Below are 21767 nucleotides of genomic sequence, written 5' to 3' on the forward strand. Positions count from 1 at the left end.
CCCGCTATTCATTCCTAGACCTCTTCTCTTTTCTATTGTCAGCCTTGTAGCTTTAAATACCACTTATATGTCTTTCTCTTCTGTATTTATAATTCCAGCCTGGAACTCACCCTAAAATCCAGAGTCCAAATGTACCACTTATTACTCAACAATTCTAATAGAAATTCAATAGACATCACAAACCTAACATATACCAAATCTAACTTTTCTGATCATTGCCCCCCTAAACCTGCTTCTTTTGCAAATTTTATCATCTCATTCAATAGCACCTTTATCCTACTAGTTGCTCAGGTTAAAATGCTTAGAGTCATTTTGACTTCTTTCACAAACTGTATGCCTTTTTTTTCCCAGCAAATTCTGCCAGCTCTGCTGTCAAAATAAATCCAGAATCCCATCATTTTTTATGTCCACTGCTACCATTGTTGGTTCAAGCCACCATCATCTCTCAACCCAAGTACTGCTGTAGCCTCCTTACACATCTCCCTGCGTCTGCCCTTATTTCTTTATAATCTCTTCCTAACCTAGCAGCTAGAACATTCCTCTGAAAATAAATCAGATCCTGTCACTTCTCTTGTCATTATTCTTTTAGGAAGGAGTTTCATATCACTTACAATGAAAGCCAAACTACTTATTAAAATAATGATCTGTGAGATGCTACCAATCTGGCCCCCTTGACGTCTCCCACCTCACTTCCTACTACAGACTTTTTCAATCACTCACTTCATCCTCAGTGACTGCCTAGCTGTTCCTTGAATATGACAAGCATGTTTTTGCCCTAGGACAACTGTACCTCCTGCCCAGTTTACCTGGAATGCTCCTCCCCAGACTCATGACTCAAATTCTCCATAGCTCAATCTCATATGCTCTGAATAAGCATGTTTTACTGTCACCTTTTCAGTGAGGTCCTCACTGACTTCCATTGGTAAAACTGCAAAACCACCCCTCTTTGTTGCCACTTCCAAACTTTTCTTACTTTATTTTCTCCACTGCCCTGTGTCACTGCTGTAACCCCAGTGGCTAAAACAGGGTCAAGTACATAGGAGGTGCTCACTGAACGTTTTGTTAAATGAAAGAATGTCAAATTACTTCTGATGTGAACAACTAAGAACTAGGTCCTTTCTGACCTTCCTAAAATCATCACAACAAAGTTCTCAGGTCTTGCATTTTCATAGCTTCTCTTAAATGACTATTTTATTTCTTCTGCTTCTGAAGACAGAGATAAGATTATGTTTAAAATGACAGAAAAATCTATTTATAAATTTTCAACGTATTTTCTCTGCTCATTTCAAGTTTTAACTAAGCGTTACTTATTTTTTGAGCCTTTAGTATTTTCACATGCCAAAGTAATCAGACTAAAGAGTTGTGTTTGAGTTTATTTTTATATTAAAATGAATTATTATGCCTGCAGTTTTGTTAAATTTACTATTAGGTTTGATGAAAAGAATTGTTTATCTTATATTAAATCTTTGAAGCTTTGATCTGAGAATTACTTTCCTCCTGTGAGATCACAAGATAAAACAAATTGCTAAAGCGTTTTCCTTTCAAAGCAGCAAGATATGATATATTCTAGTGAACAGCAACTGACAAAGTAATGCAGTGTTAGAAGCTTAGGCAAGATATTTTAAGTAATATTTCAGTTTACATAACAAAAAATATGTAAAAGTTATTTCGATTTGAATTTTTTTAAAATCACTCTAGTATTTTCCCATGTAGCCCACTTTAAAATGTTCTCTTCCATTGACTTGTGCAGTTTCTCTCTATGCATGTGTCTCTGTGCATTACAATGTCTGCAGTCACTCCCAGTTCCATGGATTTCTCCCAGTGTGTATCACTTCTAGACTCTTTTCTTCGACCTGCTCCAGAATATGAGAATTCTAGAAGGCTCTAAAAGTAATCACTAAGCATGCCAGACTCTCTTATGATATTGAATATGCTCACAATATTAGAGTCTTTTATACTGTAACAGAAGACAAGTTATTTCAAATGAGGAGCAAGAAATAATATCAGGGAAAGCAGGAAACACCTAAAATTGGGTGCTGTCAATCCTTTCATAAAATATAAAAATGGGAGAAAATAGTTACCATATGAAATTAACAGAAGAGAAAGAGAACAAGAACTCCAGGCTAAATATACAGAAACGTATTAAAATTTTATCATATATATATTTAATTTCTTACAATTTTAATGTGTATATGTAGCCTGGGGGTTCTTGTTTCTAAAATATAGATTACTGGGTACAACTCCCAATGATTTTGATTCTGTAAGTGTAAGTTGGGATGTCTTCATCTATGTTTTTCAGACATTTTCTGGTGTCATGAATTCCTCTACTCCTTCATTTCTAGACTTGTTTTCCTCTCTCCTGCTCCCAAATATAAGCATTCCAGAAAGCTCTCTGATGCAAGCAGTCCATGGACCATACATTAAAAAACATTTCCCAAGTGGTTATTTATACCATAAATGGTACTCTACATGCAATTTGAGTTCTATCCTTGACACCAAGTGAATTGTGATGTCTGTTGGAATAGAACAGAAACAACAATTAGATTTGGTGAAGATAACAAAAGAGGTTGTGAAAATAAAGCTCAACTGATGACAATACATACATTTTGACATATAAAAATAAAAATGTTCTGTTTCCTTTTAAAACTAACTTGGTTAAGTGACTATCCCAATTCTTTTCAATTTTTAAAAATCCAGTTTTGTAAACAAAATTTGTCCTTGTTCCATCCTATATGCACTTCAATCTAAATAAATGTCAATTTCTCGCTAAAGAGTAATTTTCTAATAACAATTATCCCATTAATTATATTTGGAATATATTCCCTGAATAAAAAATTATTCTTCCAGAGTTGGCCCATTAGGACACTGATTTCTCATTTCACAAAACAGGATGCAAAGCAGTGGGTAGTGAAACGTACTCAGTACAGATATGAATATTTCATTGTGTTTTATTGTGTTGTGTTTTTTTTTTAACCAGGGAAACACTGACCCTCAAAGATTATCAATTATTTCTTAATAAAATAAACTGTAAATTGTTTTATAAACCTATGATAATTGGTATGATTATTACAATTGATCTTTTCCCAAGAACCAACACCTTTAACTAGTCCTTCTTTCTTAAAACTTTTCTGTTTTCAGGATCTCCATGAAATGTAGAATGTACCGTCTGTACATTCCCTAAACATCTTTGACAGCACTCTTTCCAAGGCTTCCTTAGCGCTTACAAATTTAAGCTAGATAATGTATGTAGTGACTTAATAGATGTTGGCTTCGCCCTTAGCCCTTAAATGTGGAAAATTTCCAATTTTCGCGCCTTTAACTCTTCAAACTAATTTCCTATAAATTTCATTAAGTCCTGCGGATTCAAAGATTGTATGAATTACTTCTAAACTTATATCTGTACTTTTCATAATTCTTTGAACTCAATTTACGTATTTCCAACTGCCTGACAGGCATTTGCACTCTGATATCTTGGTATTTCTTTAAATTTGACAATTCTAAATTACAGTCCTTTACTTTCCACTAAAGCCAGCTCCCACTCTGAAGTACTTATTTCAAAAAAATCATTGCACCATCCTCCACTAACACCTGAGCGATTATTTTTAAATCATTTTATAATTGTTTTCTATGTTTTGACACATTGCATTACTCATTTTATTTTCCTGTTATTTTTATTATTGTCAAAATCCTATTCTAGAGCTAACTCTGGGTGGTGAGCACACAATGTGATATATAGATGATGTATCATAGAATTGTACACTTGAAACCTATGTAATTTTACTAACCATTGTCACCCCAATAAATTTAATTAAAAATAAATATCCTATTCTATATTCTCTGTTAATTCATCCATGGATTATTTTGATTGTCTTCTATGATATCCCTTTCCTTATTTTCTACTTTCTCTATTTCATCTTGCATAAAACCATTTTCGTCACATCAATAATAAGTTTTAATAGTCTCTATAAATTTCAAATTCCTTAGCCTAATGTTTAAGGTATTATACAATCAAGCTGTAACCTGCCTTTTATATTCCCCTTCCCAACACAAAACTTGTATTATATTTTAGAAGGTTTATTCATTCTTGGTCAAACACATGTCATTACAGCTGACTATATCATACTTCTATCTATCTGCTATTTACCTTCTACGTCCAACTCAACTTTCAGGCTGAGCTTAAACTTCTCATCTTCTCTGAAGCTCCTGGGTCACTCCTGCACCTGGTGATCCTTCCGTCCTTTGGCCTCTAATATTACACTGACTGTATATACTATCCACTTGATATTCACTGCCTTATCTCAGCTTTTGAAACTTTTATCTTGGTTCATCCTGTAGTTTCAATTTTTGTTGGAAGGAGTGTTCTATGAATGAAGTATTTTTTCCTCTTAAATATACGTTGTCAGATATTTATATAATCAGTTTTCCTTTGATTAATGTTAGTATGCTATACCTCTTTCAGTTTTTTACTTTTAACCTTTTTTAATCTTTATATTTAAAGTAAGGTTCTTGTGCATATGATACAGAGAGATATATAGAGAGAAAATATGTAGATTGATGACAGATGATAGATAGATAGATAGATAGATAGATAGATAGATAGATAGATACATACATACATACATACATACATACATACATACATAGCCATACTGTACGTGTAGCTAGCAATCTCTGGCACATAGATATATTGATTTAGACTCACTTAGAACTTCTTAAAAGTTTTCCCAAGAGCTATTGTTAAGCCAAGTTTTTCATATTCTGTATTTACAGAGTGAGTTTTCCAGACCCAAAAGAAGAATTTGGCATTGCCTATTGTTTTTAACCTTGTTAGATTCTCATACAGTTTACCATTCCAGCTCCTCATAACTCAGTCCTGATTATCTAATCTAACATATTGGCCACAACACTCAGGTTACTGAAACCAATACATCACATGTGTATCTTTATTTAAATAGTGATAACACTGGATTGTAGGACAGGATCAAGGCAAATATTATATATGTAAACCTATTATATTTTCTCTCTGAATTACTAGTTTCTGCTTTTTGCAATCAATCTTCTTCCCCTAATATAAAGTATAACAACATCATAAATCTAATCTTCTAGAATATCATCTGTTCTTTTCAATTCCTCAATGATAACAAAACGTAATCTGTCTGTTATTTGTACGATGGTTTCAGCACTTGGGGATAGAGGCTAAGGGTTAAGAGATTTAAAATCATTTAAAGCAATCCAGTCCAATTGTAAAAAAAAAATCAAACAAACAAACAAAAACACTTTAATTACCAGCTAACTAATAAACAACTCTTCAGCATTTGCTATTGAGTAGATTATAAAGAAATAAATGAGTTTTAAGGCCTTATTTCTTACATATTATTAGACTGAAAAATGGAAAAACTTGCTAAACTTCACAAGGCACTCAGTAACAAAGTCTGGAACTCTAATTAGAATTCTGAATTTTTAGAAGCAATTCAATTTGTATGTGTTGAGTTAGAAAACAAATTATAGCTACTAGACTATGACTTCTGTGTAGTTGTTAATCACTTCAAGTTGATTAAAAATATATATTTATGTATATATATACGTATATATACATATATATACAGTACACACAGACATATATACATACTATGGGGGTGAAAAAAATGTATGTAAGTGGACACTTTGGTCAACGTTGCTCAAGAAGTAGTTCACCGTAATCAGAAGCGTCTAGACGCTGATATAACCACTTTGAGCACCTCTTGTAATTGCAGAAGTCAATCATGATTTGCATTCATCTTTTGTTATCGGTATATACTGAGTACTACAATTTTAATACAATTTTCCTTTCTTAAAATGTGTATACATTTTTTGGCAACCTGTGTGTATGTGTGTGTGTGCGTGTGTGTGTGCGCGCGCGTGTGCGTGTGTATGTATGTCAATATATATATATATATATCAAGATGATATACATATGTCAAGGTGATCATGAAAATGAGTTTGTTATTTCTTTGAAGGTAGAAATGATTTTGATCACTTTTCCTCTCACAGACCATACAAAGTGCTAGACACATGGTACTTTGATTTTTAAACTGATTTTTAGAAAAATTATTGGAAATCACCTACTGATAATAAGAATTCTATTCAAGGCTTAAAGGGGCATGAAATAAAGCAGAAGACTATCCTAATTTAACTCACAAGGGCCTGAAATCATTCCACTATATATTAATCAATACTCAGAGAAAGACTGGAAAGATCATTGCACCATTTTTTGAACTGAAGCACACACAAACCATATATCAAAAGCACTTTTATTGTACATCTGTACTTTTATTGTCTTTTTAGAGAACCTCTTCGTGATGGCTAGCCTAAGTTTTGAAATTGCAATTTGGCATGCACATAGATGAGGAAAATGCTTTTTTATTGTGTTGTTTTGTTTCTGGCATAGACCTCGGGTTTTTATAGGCCTATCATATTTTTATCATCACCAGTTGAGTTCTACCAAAACCTATATTATCCTATGATTGGAAACATTTAAGTTATAAAAAAAAAAAAGCATGACGGAAAATTCTCATAAATTATTCATAAAAAGATAATAACCTATTAAATAAAATTAAGTTTTGAATTAATCTACAGAAGCTTCCAAAGTGTCTGATATTTTTAAACCATGCATCTTTGTCACATTCCTGATAAAACTTGATCTAGAAGGGCTCTTAATTTAAATCTGACAGTTTCCTTTTTATTCTTTGTAGAGTAAATATAAGGTAGTGGTTAAGAGCACAGGTGTTATAGAAAAAAACTCTTCAATAGAATAAAGACAACGATACTGGCTCAAGGATTAAAGAGGGTAGTTTAAATTAAGTAGAAACTCATTATATGGTAACTATTATTATTAATATGTATGAAAAATAAATATCTCGCTCTACACTCACATAAAAATACTAAAGCGTTGTTGGTATAGCCTACAATGTGAGATGGGTTTATTTACTTTCTAAACCATTTATAATGGGCTTTGTTTTTATTTTTCTCTATTTTGATAAATTAGCCATGTTTTCAACATACTTTCATTTGATGACTATGAGAACAAATAAAGTAGCACTGAAAACCATTTTAAATGCTGTTTGCAAGTTGAGGCAAGAAACAAAGGGGTAGAAAATTGGTATTTTTAATTATTCATACACCTATAACAATACTATTTAGAAGTCAAAACTGTGAACAAATATTTACTAACATACATACATACATTTTAAGTTTTATAAACTAAAATAATAATCAAGCTAAGAAATCCCTGCATTTCACTCTTCAGTTGAGAAAAAGTCTCTCAACGAGTGAATGCTTGTGAATATCTTAAGGCCTTTATTTTCAATCTTTTTAAAGTGGGACCTCTTTTTAAACAGAAATAGAAAATAAAAAAGTAAACAAGAAAAAAGTAATGAGACATCTTTATTTCCTCTGTAGGGAAAACTTGGTGCTAATGTGGGTCCAGCTCTCTGCCTCCATCCAAAGGTTCCCATAAGGCACTTCTCCAGTTAAATTCAATGCACCTATTTCTATTTCTATTTCTTCCATTACACCACAAAAGGGGAGCACGAAGGGGAAAACTTGCATGAGGTTGAGTGAGGGTATGGGAATTTAACACAAAAATATGACTTTAGCTCACAGTCCACAATTTATTAGGCTCCCAAGAAACTATTAGGTTATCAAAGGCGTGTAGAAGCAGATATTAATATCCTGTTGTGCTTATTGTCAAGATTTTTAATGAGGTAAGTGAGAAAATTACAGTGATGGGGAAGACTGTCACAGAAGAATAAGTAAGGCTCCAGGAAAAGAGGACAGCAATTAGAGATCAGGTCTCAGATAAAATTGAAGACAGTGAGATGACTTTTATTCTGAAACTGAGTACAAATAATTATGCTACAAATCCAGTCTAGATCCAGTAGTGGGGTGGAAAGAGGTAAAGGAGAGTAAACATCTAATTGTTTAATATGATTTGAGACAGGAGATAAAGTCAAAGTTTTAGAAGTGGAGCATTGAAATATTAGACATAATGAGCAGACCTTAACACAGATTCTCCTGATCAGTCACAAAATCCAATGACATGCTAACAGAACCCAAAATACATCCACTTTACCCTCAATTGGCTTTTTACTGCTTAGTATCATAACAAGAAAAGTTGCAATAGAGAAGAGAAACTATTTAAATGAAATCTTGGGAAGTAAGGAAAACTTTTAGTTTTTATATTGCATTATAAATAATGACTCAACAAATAGCTATGGAGTACTTTCAAAGAGCTAGACACTACAAATACATATGTCATTCATTCAATCACTTGATAACTAATTAGTGTCTACTATGTACCAAGCACTGTGTTAGGGACAGATTTCCATGGGGGGGGGGGGGGAAGAAAAGGAATGCCATAAAAAGAAGGCATGGCCATGAAAGGAAAGAAAACATTAAGCTAAATGAAAGCCCAATTTCAAGTGAGGATTTTAAACTTTTAATTAAAGATTTAGAAACATCTTGACAGCTTAGGAAGAAGGAACTGGGGGGTGGTGGTTAGAGCAGTAGGGTAGTAGGTAACCAATGGAGCAAAGCTCCCAGAAAATGTGAGGAGAGGCAGGTATGGAATGAGGAGACATGGGTATTCCTTTTGAAGAATTTCTGATCTCATAAGGAAGATAACGTACATGTGAAACTATTTTTAAAACCTAGAAAATGATGAACATTTTAACAGAAAATATAGAAAATATAGAACTCACAGTTAATACGAGCAACAAAAGAAGTTTACAGGACCTCACATTATCTTCTGAGCACAGTAAAAATATTAGCCAAAGTTCTGGAGGAAAGTCGTGGTGCTGCTTGACTTCAGTACACCAAAAATAAGAAATCCCCCCAAGTAACACAGGTACTTCTTTGTTTAGATTGAGGGTCAAACTGAGAACTCTGTGTCCCCAAAACCTTATGACTCTTCAGGCCAAAGCGTTAAGTCTTTGTGAAGGTCTAAAAGCAGCCAGAGCAAAAAAATCCTACGGTGAGCCATTTAGACAAATAGGGGTTATTCAATCGTTGTAAAGAAAAATTTATTTCACATAAGCATAAGAGCAAAGCGTGAAATGAGAAATATTGATGAGGAGACAGCTAGTGATTTCTTTAGTAAATTAGCTGAGATCTTTAAAAGCAGGCTACGGTGCAGTAAGAAGAGAAAAAAATAATGTTAATAAGACAGCTGCTTTGGAAAAACATTCTCTTCAAGACTTGAGGAATCAATGCCTGCATTTAAAGCTGCTAAGGACAGGCGAAGCCTACTGCTCAGATTTAATACACCCCTGACTTAAACTGAAATCTGTGCTGTTCTATTGTTCTGAAAACTCCAGGATATTGAAAGACCTTGTCAAGGACACTAACTTGGAAACAGAAGCCCAAACTTGGAGTTGCTAAATGCTTGGTGAGGTGTGGTATACAAAAGATTTTCCCCTCCTGTAGTTGGGAGTTTATTCTTCAGGCAGTGAGGAATCCTTGAATGTTTTGAGAATGACAGTGACACGATCAAAGCAACTTTATAGGAAGGTTAATTAAATGAGTTATTTACAGGATAAAGGAGGGAAAGAGGTGGGAAGACTGGGACATCAAACATAATTCAAATCCAGTTATGATAAACTATGGTCTAAAGATCTGTGGTGGCGGGTGAGCTGAAACAAAAAGGTAGGATGCTGAACTTGGTACATACTTGGATTTCAAAATCAAAGACAAAGGAAGCACCAGGGAAGAGAAATGGTATCATTTAATAGAATTTTAACTAGTGGGGGAAAATCTGTTTCGAAGTGATGAGGAAGAATAGAAGATAGATTTTTGTTTAGAGTTTATATAAAGGTGCTAAGAAGATTTCCAGGTGGAAATATTCACAGGTCACTAAGCTGGGATCCTAAGAATGAACTAGAGATTGTTTTTTGAAAGTCATCCACATCAGTGTTTCTCACTGTGGGTCACTTTTTCCCCCAAATGACATTTAGCAATGTCTGGAAACATTTTTGTTTGTCACAGCAGGAAGGATGGTACTACGGGATTCTAGTAGGTAGAGTTTCAGGACACTATTAAAACATCCTGAAACTCTACCTACTAGATGACAGCAACAGAATATCCACTATAAGAGAGAATTAAAAGAATTCTTTGGCCCCAAATATCAGTAGTGCCAAGGTTGAAAACGCTACTTATAAATGTCACAGTAAATTAGGGATATCTTGTCCAATCAGTACATAGAGCATATTCATGTTGAGTTTATAAACAATAAAAATAGTATCAAACATTTACTGTGTTTTACTCTTATTTCAGGCACTGTCCTCACATTACATGGTTTATTTTATTTAATCATTTAAATACTATGAGATAGTACTCTCACATAATGGGTTTGGAAACTGATCCACTGAAAAGTTAAGGTGCCTGCCAAAAACCACATAGCTGGGAAATTGGAGGCCCCAGATTGCAATCAATAAGTCCATTTCCAGAACCATGATTCTGACCATAAGTTGAAGCACACAGTGATTAAAGGTATGGTAAGATCAAACCCACTGGCAGATAAGAGACAATTACACAGAGTGAAAACACTCCCTTCATTCTTCTCACCAAAAATAAAATATCCACTCTCTCAAATATTAATAGCAATTTCTTTCTGTGCCACTGAGCCACTGAAGATCTCATTATGCCATTGATACATTTCAGAATTCCTCCTCCTGGGGGAAGCTTGCAAGTCTGGGAGGGATATCTTGAGCTCTGTCTAAAGCGACAGTTTTGACAATCTTAGTATTTTGACATATGGGTGTGACCAGATGTATTTGGTATAATTTGTGGATAAAAAAGAACCAAATTTTCTTAATGATAGAATTTTTACCATATATTAGAAATGAATAAATGTTAGTCCTATAATAATAACATATTTTCTTATTTCCAATATGCTTTTTTGAGTGCTAAGGAAAGATGTAAACACAAAGTTAATGATATTGGGGTGACCCTAGATGTTCACATGTGAATGTCAGTGATTCAAAGCATTAAAATACATTTGTTGAAAATTACCAATTTCATGGAATGTATCAAAATAAGCACTTAATTCTTCAAGTTTAATGTTTAAATCATCCTCTTTAAATTACATAAACATATTTGGTTTTATTAAACCAGATATTCAGAGTTTTAATTCCATTTACTTTGCTTCTGATCAAGAGTGCAAAAATAAAACCCATTTCTTTGAAACATGGCAGTTTGCAAATGTTGAGAGTGGGCTCATTCTTCAAATGATACATTAAGAAATAAAAATATCCATTATAAGGAAAGATGAAAAAGAAGAAGGAAAGTTCTGGAAACAGAATGGCAGAGGTGTGGGGTAGGGCGCAGTAGTTAGGAATAACGGGAAGAGAGAATCCAGAGAGCCACCCAGCTGGCATCCTTGCTCAGGCAGCAACTTAGAAAATGTATGGGGTTCCATAGAACACAATTTAAAAGGGGTTATTTAATATATTTCAGGAAAATTTAGATAATAAAATTATAACCATTTTAAAATCTTGTAAGTATATTAAAGTTGTAGGTCTGGTATTTGAATTAAATTCTGCTTTAAAATGTGACGTTAGATAATATACATATCATTAAATGCTACATCTCATTTTATGTGTTAAACTTGAATTTTTTGATGTTCAAGTGGTGTACTATATCCTGAGGCACTTAATTACTGTCTCTGCTTGTGCCTTATATTCATCTCTCAACCATTTCTGTCAAAAATGCAAATTTAGATTTTACTGTAGAAAAATAAAGTAAATTATATTTAATGGGCTTTTAAATTAGTTCTTTGACACAACACTTAAGATAGACAATTTTATTCTTTTAAACTGCACTCTGGGGTTATTTCTGAACCATGATGTATTCTTTTTGATTGTTCTCTTATTTTCTGATAAACAGAGTGATGGTAATACATCTTGATCCTGCCTTTGGTCTAGATATTTAGTAGCTATGTACTTGTTTTCTTTGATAGCAACATGCATTAATATTTATGACCATTTTCCTTTGCAGCATCTCCCAGATGGCTCTGCGCCCAGTGCACATGTTGAATTTTATCTTTTACCATATCCCAGTGAAGTTCGTAGGAGGAAAACAAAATCTGTTCCAAAATGTACTGACCCCACTTACAATGAAATTGTAAGTATGGTTCATCTCTTGTTCAGTCATTTTGTATTTTTCTTACCATTTTTCAGCTTAAGAACCAAATATGGAAATTTTGCAGTAATTGGCAGCATTATTCCATAAAGGAAAGACATTTCCCAAAATAGCCACTGTGTGCTGATCACTATTCTAGATGCTGTGAGAACTGGAAAATATACTGCTTTCAGAGTGCTTATGAACCAGTTTTCAAATTGTGGCTAGCCTCCAGTAAGAATCTAAGATTACGTGGCATTTATTTTACATACTATTATTATCCCTGTTTTCTTCTTTTCTCCAACCTTACTTTCCTTTACCTGGTTTTCCTTACCTAATAAGCTTAGTATAGTCTAATCTGTATATAAAAATACATTTCATAAAATCACATTTGAAAAAATGAAATAAACAAATACAAAATACCAATTAAATTAAAGTTAATTTATATTAGATATAGCTCTTTGTTTCATTTGTATTATAAGATTTGAACATCCAATCCCCTGCTTCTAAGGCAAACCCTACATTTATTCTCTTGATCCTATCCTTTCACATCTCTCTGTACCTTGCTCAGTTGATTATTTGCTCTTCTTAAGGCTGTCTAATTGGATCTTTGATTCAGAAAACTTTAAAAACCAATTGAAACAAACTCCTCAACTCAATGTTTCTAAAGCATCTAATTTTTCTTTCCCTCCCTGTCATCCCCAAACTTTTACAAAATTAATTTACATTTTCTGCACTCACTTCATCACTTCCTTTTCACCCTTTTAATCCTTTGCAATGTGGATTCTGACCTTAATTGATGCTGCTTTATTCATATGGCATTGAATACAGACAGCTAATTGCTCAATCCATTGAGCCCTCAGGCTTTCCTCTCCTGAAGTTACACAACAGCACGGCTGAATGTGCCCTCTTTCTTGACACCTCCCATATGCTTCTTGAGTGCTTCCTTTTCTTAATTCCTTTCCATCTTGTCTAACCCCTCCCTTATTTTTCTTCATTGCCATTCTTCCTCTTAAAGTAGTGTTGCTGGAGTTCCATCATCCATCTACCCTTATCTCTTCTCCATAGTTATTCTCTCAAATTATCTGGTGTATCCACAGATTTTTTTTTTTTATGTTTGCATCTGATTCTATTCCTCAAGCCCTGGCTTTTTTCCTAACCTTTTGACCTACATTTCTACCTGATTACTGAAGAGCTCCGTTTGAATGTTCCCTAACCACTTTTAAACCAGGCTTTCCTCCTCTTTTTGCCATCTCAAAAGATAACTTCCAATGACATCTGCCTGTCTCTCACTCACCTGTCCAACTAATCACCAAATTTTGTCAGTTCTCCTTGTGCAGCTGCCTGCTTCTTAAATCTGTCACTTTCTCTCTGGTCCATCGCCATTTCTTTGTTTGAGGTTCTTGTGACTTTGGTTACTGTCATAGTCTCCTATCTGCCTCCTCGCTTGTGTTTTTTGTTTAAATCCTTCATATTTCTACGTAAAATGTCTTTCACAAACTAGTCATATTTGTTAATCTCCTGTTTAAATATTTTCAAAGGTTCCTCAATTCCTACTGTACACTGTCAAAAGTTCTAAATATGATATTCATAGTCCTTAAAACTTGATTCAGTAATTTTCCTAAGTTGTCTCTTGGAACCATATCATCCTCAGACACTTTTCAAAAATATTTTTTGTTTTGGGATAAATATAATATTCATTTATATGTATAATATATATTTACAGATTGATATATATATATTTATAAACACACACATATAAACAGAGAGAGAGAGAGAGAGACTTCTCTAATTTAGTAAAGAAAGGTATTTTGACATTTTATTTGTCATGATGGCAACAGCTAGAGATGACAACCTCCCAACAACATCACTACTTTCTATGCTTTTGGAGTACAAGACCCCCTCCTTCGATATCGTGCAAGTTCCCAGACTCAGTGCTATGCTGCAGCATTTGTAATCTAAGGAAGCACATAAAGACAAAAAGCCACTAACAATTCAGGAGAGTTTTTAAAAACTTGTGTTTTATATTTCAAGAGTTATGTATTATTACAAACAGTAGTACATATATACGCATGGAGATTATATGCTTGTTAGGTTCATAAATTTTCTGCTGGCTTGCAATAATTCGGGACCCTCATACATTTATGACCCACTGATTAAAAATTCCTGCAAAAATTTCTCCATCAGTCTATACTTATAGCATGAACACTTACCACTGTCAGGGGAACTTTGAACACATGTAACATTGTTTCAAAAACCATAGTCCTTGCATAGTAAACTCCAATTTATACAGAATCCAAATGTGCAGAAATGTGAATTAATGTGTGAATAAATTAACTCTTTTAGTAATGATTATCATAATATAAACAAATTTGGCAAAGAAGCTGGTTAAATTTAGACATTCATGAAAAAAGGGGGGGGGGCTATGTTTTAATTTTCACCCGATATACTCTGTGTCTGTATTAACAAAAATATTTCTTTTAATAAATGCAAAAACAAGTACTGTATACCAGTTTTAACTCTGGTTTTATTTTCTCTTCACCTCAGCTGTGATGTAAGTCCTCATCTCTGTGCCAAACCCCTCAATTATTTCTGGGCATCCTCAATGACACTTTTAATGTATTTGCTAGGGAGCTCCGTAAATTATCACATGGCATCTACATTGTTTCTAACTTCTCCCCTGCTTTGTTTCCCAATGATTACTACTCAGCCACTCACCACGGCTGGCATTTCTCAAACCGCCAAAGCCGTGCATTGTTCTGAAAATGGGAGAGAATGACCTTGCTCTCCTTTTTATATAAATCTCTTAGAGAAATACAAAGGAGTTATTACATTGCATCACCAATATCTTACAAAAATCTTCATAAAAATAGTTCTTTCTGTTTCTATTCACAGCCCTCCATCCCTAAAACCTAGACCTGAGAGAGGCTGGGTCACGGACATTGCCAAGTGTCCCTTTGGTATCCACCCTTCAGATACTAAAGCTTTCATACAGAGCCAAGCTTGTCTACTTGACACTTCACAGAGTGAGTCTCAACAGGCTTTGCCAGCAGTCTCCCAGAAAACCTCCATCACACACAAATCCCGGTGGCAGACATGACTGGGCTCAAATCGGGGCAGGGCTGGTGACAGACGCTCAGAACTGCACTGCAGAACTCAGATTCTGGCTCCAAAGCCAATGGTCTTTCCATTCTACTACCTTTGGCACCTGGTTAAAATCCATCTTTTTTAAAAAAAAAATGACTCAGATTCTATCTTATAACAGAATTATTTTATTATAGTCAATGTATTTTTTACATGTATTCCTTCCTTAGAAATTATCCTATTATAAAGCATAAGGGGGGAATCAGAAAGGACAGAACATGATCATTCTGTGTGTTTTACATACTTTAAAATATCTTCCAGAAGGTGTATGATTATTTGGCATAGCGCTAAGTATATGGTACACTCAATAAGCAATAGCTACTGTTATCTGCATGGTCCTCTCATTTGATATGCAGAACACAATGAAAGTTCAACTCATAAATAAAGACATCGATGTCATGAGGTCAAACATTTCAACCAGAGCCACATAACTAGACTTCAGGTCTAAAATTGCATGATTCCAAAGACCATATTGACCCCACTAAACTATGTTGTCTCATCCCTCCTCTCTCCACCCACTGAGTTCTGTTCTCAGTTGTTTTGAACTCTCCCTTTCATTGTTCTGTCTCCTTTACTTCTCTTCCCACCAGCACCAGACACTTTGGTTTCTATATTATTATTCTTCCACTGCAATCATTAAAATACATGTTAGAATGATTAACTAGACCCTGGTGTTAAATACCACACAGTGAGTGCTTATATATAAGTTAATAGATATTAATTACTTTAAACAAGGTTTTTTCTACTTGATGTAATAATTTCAAACCTACAAATTCAGTATTTGTCAGGAGGCAATGAAGACCTGGTTCATGCCCATGAGTAAAATGTATTATAAAATGAAATCAAAATAGCTGTACATTGTTTATCTGTTTATGCGAAGGCAGAATTCATATTAAATCATTTGGTGAAAAAGTTTCAAAAATATAATCATTTGTGTACTTCACTAGCATTATCCTCTAATTACTCATTGCACAGTAAGAAAAGAATGCTTATTTTTAAACAACAAGGATGCAGTTAAAGAATTAATAGACGTATGTCATCTATGATGTGCAATGCCCATAAAACTTCAGTCACTTTTAAGAAAATTAATTTTGCATAATGAAGCACAATGAAAAAATTCCATAAAGTAATATAAACTTCAGAGTTCAAAAGTTTGTATTTTAACCAAGAAGGCAATTAATTCCTACGAGCATTTCTTGAGAATTACAGCTTCCTAAATACTTGGGAGACTCAAGTCTGTCTTGAAATGTTTTCTCCAGTCAACTAATATAAAATACCAAGACACAGCTGTTCTTTTTTCTGTATTTGGTGGATCTTTTTCAGCTATAATTTATTCGTGTTTAATATGTATCAGACTTTGTAGTAAGGCTTGTATGCATTATCTCATTTTTTCTTCCCCACAATGTTAAAAGGTAAATATTATTATCCATTATGCAAATGAGAATACATGTAATCGACAACAGATTAAATATAAATTATGGACACTTTTCTTTTCAAGTTACATCTTTAGGGTTTATTTATATGATTCATAGAGTTCTTAAGCCATACTTTTCCAAAGGCCTAATGCGTAGAGTTATTCCATTTTTCTACTTCACATACAGTAACACTTTGAGGGCCCTTTCATCTATTTATCTATAAAATAGGAGATGGGTTCATCTGCTGAAAGTGTTGTGGAAGAAAAATGGAGAACAGTTTAAGCAGTTCAAAATAGCTACTATTGAGAAAAGGAAAAAGGAGTTTACTCTGAAGTCCTAGAAAGATTAGAGTAGTCCAGGAGAGAGAGTGGGTCACAGAGACCATGACGGCACCCCTTTGAAGTTAAAGAAGTTGAATTACAGTGGTAGGATTTTGAGATTTTTAAGGCAGTCCTTAAAATCCTTTATTATCCCAGAGGAGCTCAATAGATGATATGGAATTATTTGAATAAGCAGTCCTGGGGAAAGATAATCTCCTGTCTGGAATGTGAATAAGATTCTAGAACAGGAGGTAGCCAGGGGCTGCCATATGAAGCAGGGTTAACATATTACATTGGATATAACTATATATCCATACATTGGATATAATTACATATAACATATAACATATTACATTGGATTTCACACCCTTGACTGAATTATCACCTACTTGTTAAGTGAATCATTGTTCAGAGCAGCTAACAGATCTTGAAGGGAATTTCATGGGTTCAGAAATGGGAGGCAAATCCCAGTGAAACAGACAAGAAACTACATCCATACACACTGGGGAGGCTTTCCAATTAACTTAAAGGGCTTCCTCCTAAATTGTTTCCTCTGCTTCTTTTTTGCATATGTTGAGAACACTTCTATCTTGCACCTTGTTTATAAAAAGCAAGCAAGTTTGAAGCAGCATATGAAGCTCTAAATGTATTCTAAGGACTTTCCCTGGCAACCATGCTGGATTTACTCACAATTCTCCCTTCTTTTCATGATTGATGACTAATTTCTTGATAGTACTACACTTTTAAAGTTTCCTTACCACCACAGGCACCCAGTGGTAATGCCTGTGACTTACAGAATATTATGAAATACAGTTAAACATGCCTCTTTTTTAAAAAGTTATATGACTAGTAAGTGGAAAAGAGCAAGACAAAAAACTGTACATACAATACAATTACAACTCAGATTCTTAAAAAGTGATTATATATAGAAAACATAAAGATCATCAAAATGTTAACTGTAATTATCTCCCAATAGTAGAAATACAGATATTTCCTTTCTTTTTTGTTCTTTTTCAGTTTCATCAATATTTTTATTAATTAGTATGTATTTTCATAATTAAAATTGAGCAATTTTAAATAAAGTAACCACAGAGTGACTTCTTCACACGTCAAAAGAAATATTGGTGTACTTGCATTAAAATCACATGAGGAAATCATCATTAGCCTTCAACAAAGAGAGATAGCATTCAAGTTCCCATGTTGCACAGAAAGTTCAAGGACAGTTAAAAGGTGAAGTGTATTTAAATTTCTTCCCAGAGACTAATTTAGTCTTACTAAATTTGGAATGGACAATTACTAATGAAATCAGAGTAAATTTTAAGCTTCTTATAAAAATAGTCTATTATTAAAATTCATCATGTTAGCAGAACCTTTATCTTTTCAGAATTAGAGTTAGAAATGAAAGATTCTAACATTAACCTACCATTTCAAGATATAAGGTATTAGCAACTAGTTAATATTTTTATTAGAAACGATATTTTTTAAAAAGATTCATTTAGTAGATCTAATTTATATTTTCATTATTTCTCTCTCCCTTTTCAGGTGGTATATGATGAAGTTACAGACCTCCAAGGACATGTCTTAATGCTAATTGTGAAGAGCAAAACCATATTTGTGGGAGCAATTAACATCCAACTTTGTAGTGTCCCACTCAATGAAGAAAAATGGTATCTACTAGGAAACAGTATAATTTGACCATTACAATGAACATATGCATTATTCATTAACTACTTGTATTTTTCCACTGCTGGGTCTCTCTATCACATGAGCAGGACATTTTTGTTGTCAAAGATAGATAGTGTAGTTTACTAAGGACACAAGAAAAAGAAAACAGAATCACTCTTCTATAGCTATTTATTCTCTGTCTGTGTTTCACTGTTTTTTTAGAATCCTTTTTCCTCAAATAGAACGCTGATCAATTGTGTAAAATTCAACATGTAAAAATAATAAAAGGACATTTAATTTAAATACATCTTTTAAATCAAATATATGTTCACATTTTAATTGTGTGCCTCCAGTTAAAAGCGATTCTTTTAATGTATTTTCTAAGAGGTACAGGCAAATAAATAAATCGTATCAATTAATTCAAGAACTAAGCATACCTGCAACACATTTTTTAAACTGAACTATATATATATGTATATATATATATATACATATATATACGTATATACATGTATATACGTGTATATATACACGTATACATACATACGTGTATATATATATATATATATATATATATATATATATATATATATAGAGAGAGAGAGAGAGAGAGAGAGAGAGAGAGAGAGAGAGAGGTTTGGTAAACTCCAGCAGAATGCTGTATTATTTTCTATCAGAAAAACAAAACATAAATGCCTCAAATTCTTAAATTTAATTATTGGAAGAAACTTGTTTGTAGTTTTTTACCCTCTTCACCTCCAAACAATTCAGCATCACTGGATTTCACCCATTCAGAGGCACGATCACATTTTAAACTTCACTGTCTCCTAACTCCAAGATCTCAAACTCTGAAACTCTCACCACTGATCAATCCTCTTCCCTTAGCACATCAAGTATTTTCCTTACTTCTGAACCTACCTTTATACTCATCAATCCTACAGGTTTCTACCTGCAAAGTAGGTACAATTCAAGGCATTATGCCACATTCTTTAAATTAATTAAATAGGATTTTTTTTAATTCCTCCCTTTTAAATTACTTTTAAAAAGATTTTAAATGCTTGCTTTATTCAATGTTTTAGTGTGTTTGAATTAAAAAAAATTAAGTTCTTCTATACAGTCATCTATATAACCATATAAACATGTTAAAGTCTGTACACTTATTAATCGAAAATATTTGAGTGCCTGGTATGGGCTGATGTGGTCCCATTTGAAATGATCATTCAAGTCAAGTAAGTCATTAATGCTGCTGGCAATAATTCTATGTTCCTAGTCCATTCACTTGCCCTTTCTGTGAGACAATGATTACACACCCTTCTTTCTGCTGAAATCCCAGCACATCCTCCCCTAATCCTCACTCTCAGCTGATGATTTTGTTTTCTACTTTACTAGAAATTGCAATCAGTCCAAAGAAAACCTCCATAGATTCCACTACCTCATCTACCCACCTAGCAAATTCTATGCTCCATCTTCCTACTTATTACCATAGAAAAATGACCTATGCTGCTACCCCAAAACCAATCTCTCATTACATTGAATCCCAGCTCCTCTCACCTACTCACAAAGATTACTGGAATTCTCTTCTATTGACAAGTATCATTTCTTTATTCTCTACTGGATAATTTTCTTCAGCATACAACCACAATGGTACACGATCTTACAACCATTATAAAAAAATTCTCATCATCCCACTTCCTCTCAAATACTGACAACTTGCCCTGCTTCTCTTTGAAGCGAAACTCTTCAACACAGTTGTCTCTCCTCTCTGTTTCCAGTTTCTCTTCTCATATTTTCTCTCAAACCCATTCCAAGGAGGTGTTTGCCCCCAGCAGTTCAATGAAACTATTTTTGTCAGGGTCCCTATTGACATCCAGGTAGCCAAATCCAAAGGCCAATTTTCAGCCCTAATCTGACTTAGTTATCAGCAGTATTTGACACGGTCAGTAAGTCTGTCTTCGTCAATACCTGGCTCTTCACCTGGCTTCCAGGATACTACACACACTTATGCATTCCTTCTGTAACATTGGCCCCTCTTTCTCAGTCTTCTTTGCAGAAGCACCCTCTTCTCCACAGCCCCCAATGTTGGAGTGTTCCAGGGCTCACTCCTTGTCCTCTTCTTCATCAATCTCCACTCCCTCATGATCTTATATAATCACATGACTTTAAGTATCACCTGCATGCTAATGAGTTCCAGCTTTATAACTTCAGCCCAGAATTCTTCCCAAGTGTTAGAGCTCCGTACCCAACTGCCTACTAAATATCCTCCTGAAATATCTAATATCTCAAACTCGTCATGTCCAAAACTATACTCCTAATCTTTTCCTCAAATCCTGTTTTAGACAGCAACAAACTTTGAAGTCATCCTTGATCTACTCCCTTCAGTATAATTCAATACATCAGCAATGCTCGTTGGCCCCACCTTCAAAATATATCCTAAATCCAACCACTATCCCTCCCTGTCGCTACCTCTCTGGTCCAAGGAACTCCTATCATCTTTGTCCTGGATTACCACAATTGCCTTCTTCTAAACAGTCTCCTTATTTCTGTGCTTACCCTGCCTCTCTCATAGTCTATTCTCAACATAGCAACTGGAATGATTATGTCATTCTTCTGCTCACAACTCTGCAGGAGCATCTAATCTCAGAGTAAAACACCAAACCTTTAAAAAAAAAAAAAACCTAAAAAGTCCTATGTGATCTGGCCTCCCATCAGCTATCTCTCTGATTTATCTTCCCATGCTCATAACACTCAAGTAACACAGACCTGCTTTCCATTCCCTGGGCACTCTAGGTATACTTCACTTCTGCAAACCTAATCAGACGGCCTCTTCTTTCAAAAACTATGGGCTTTTGTCCCATAGATCTACTGGCCTAACTCACCTCTTTCAAGTCTTGATCAAATGTTTCCATCTTCGTCAGGCCTATCCTGACAACTCTATATAATATTGTAACCTGCCCTGTCCCCAGATATATACCAGATCCTTCCCCCTCTGTTCTACGATTTTTTTTTCTTATACACTTAACAGGTTTGAACATTTTATACAATTTACTTGTTTGTTTGGATTTATTTAAGC

At 34.1% G+C, this 21767-nt stretch overlaps 1 protein-coding gene across 1 annotated transcript in view; it reads left to right on the forward strand.

Annotated features, from left to right (window-relative positions):
- Positions 1 to 19119, forward strand: part of PIK3C2G (phosphatidylinositol-4-phosphate 3-kinase catalytic subunit type 2 gamma) — a 276846-nt gene extending 257727 nt beyond the window's left edge. Inside the window, exons 34-35 of the mRNA XM_081059023.1 lie at positions 12031 to 12156; positions 18575 to 19119. Of these exons, the coding sequence (XP_080915149.1) occupies positions 12031 to 12156; positions 18575 to 18727 (279 nt within the window). The 3' untranslated portion in view covers positions 18728 to 19119. The remainder of the gene's footprint in view (positions 1 to 12030; positions 12157 to 18574) is intronic.
- Positions 19120 to 21767: the final 2648 nt, after the last annotated feature.

This window comes from Rhinolophus hipposideros (assembly GCF_964194185.1).
Source record: "Rhinolophus hipposideros genome assembly, chromosome: 9".
In the NCBI taxonomy this organism is placed as follows: Eukaryota; Metazoa; Chordata; class Mammalia; order Chiroptera; family Rhinolophidae; genus Rhinolophus; species Rhinolophus hipposideros.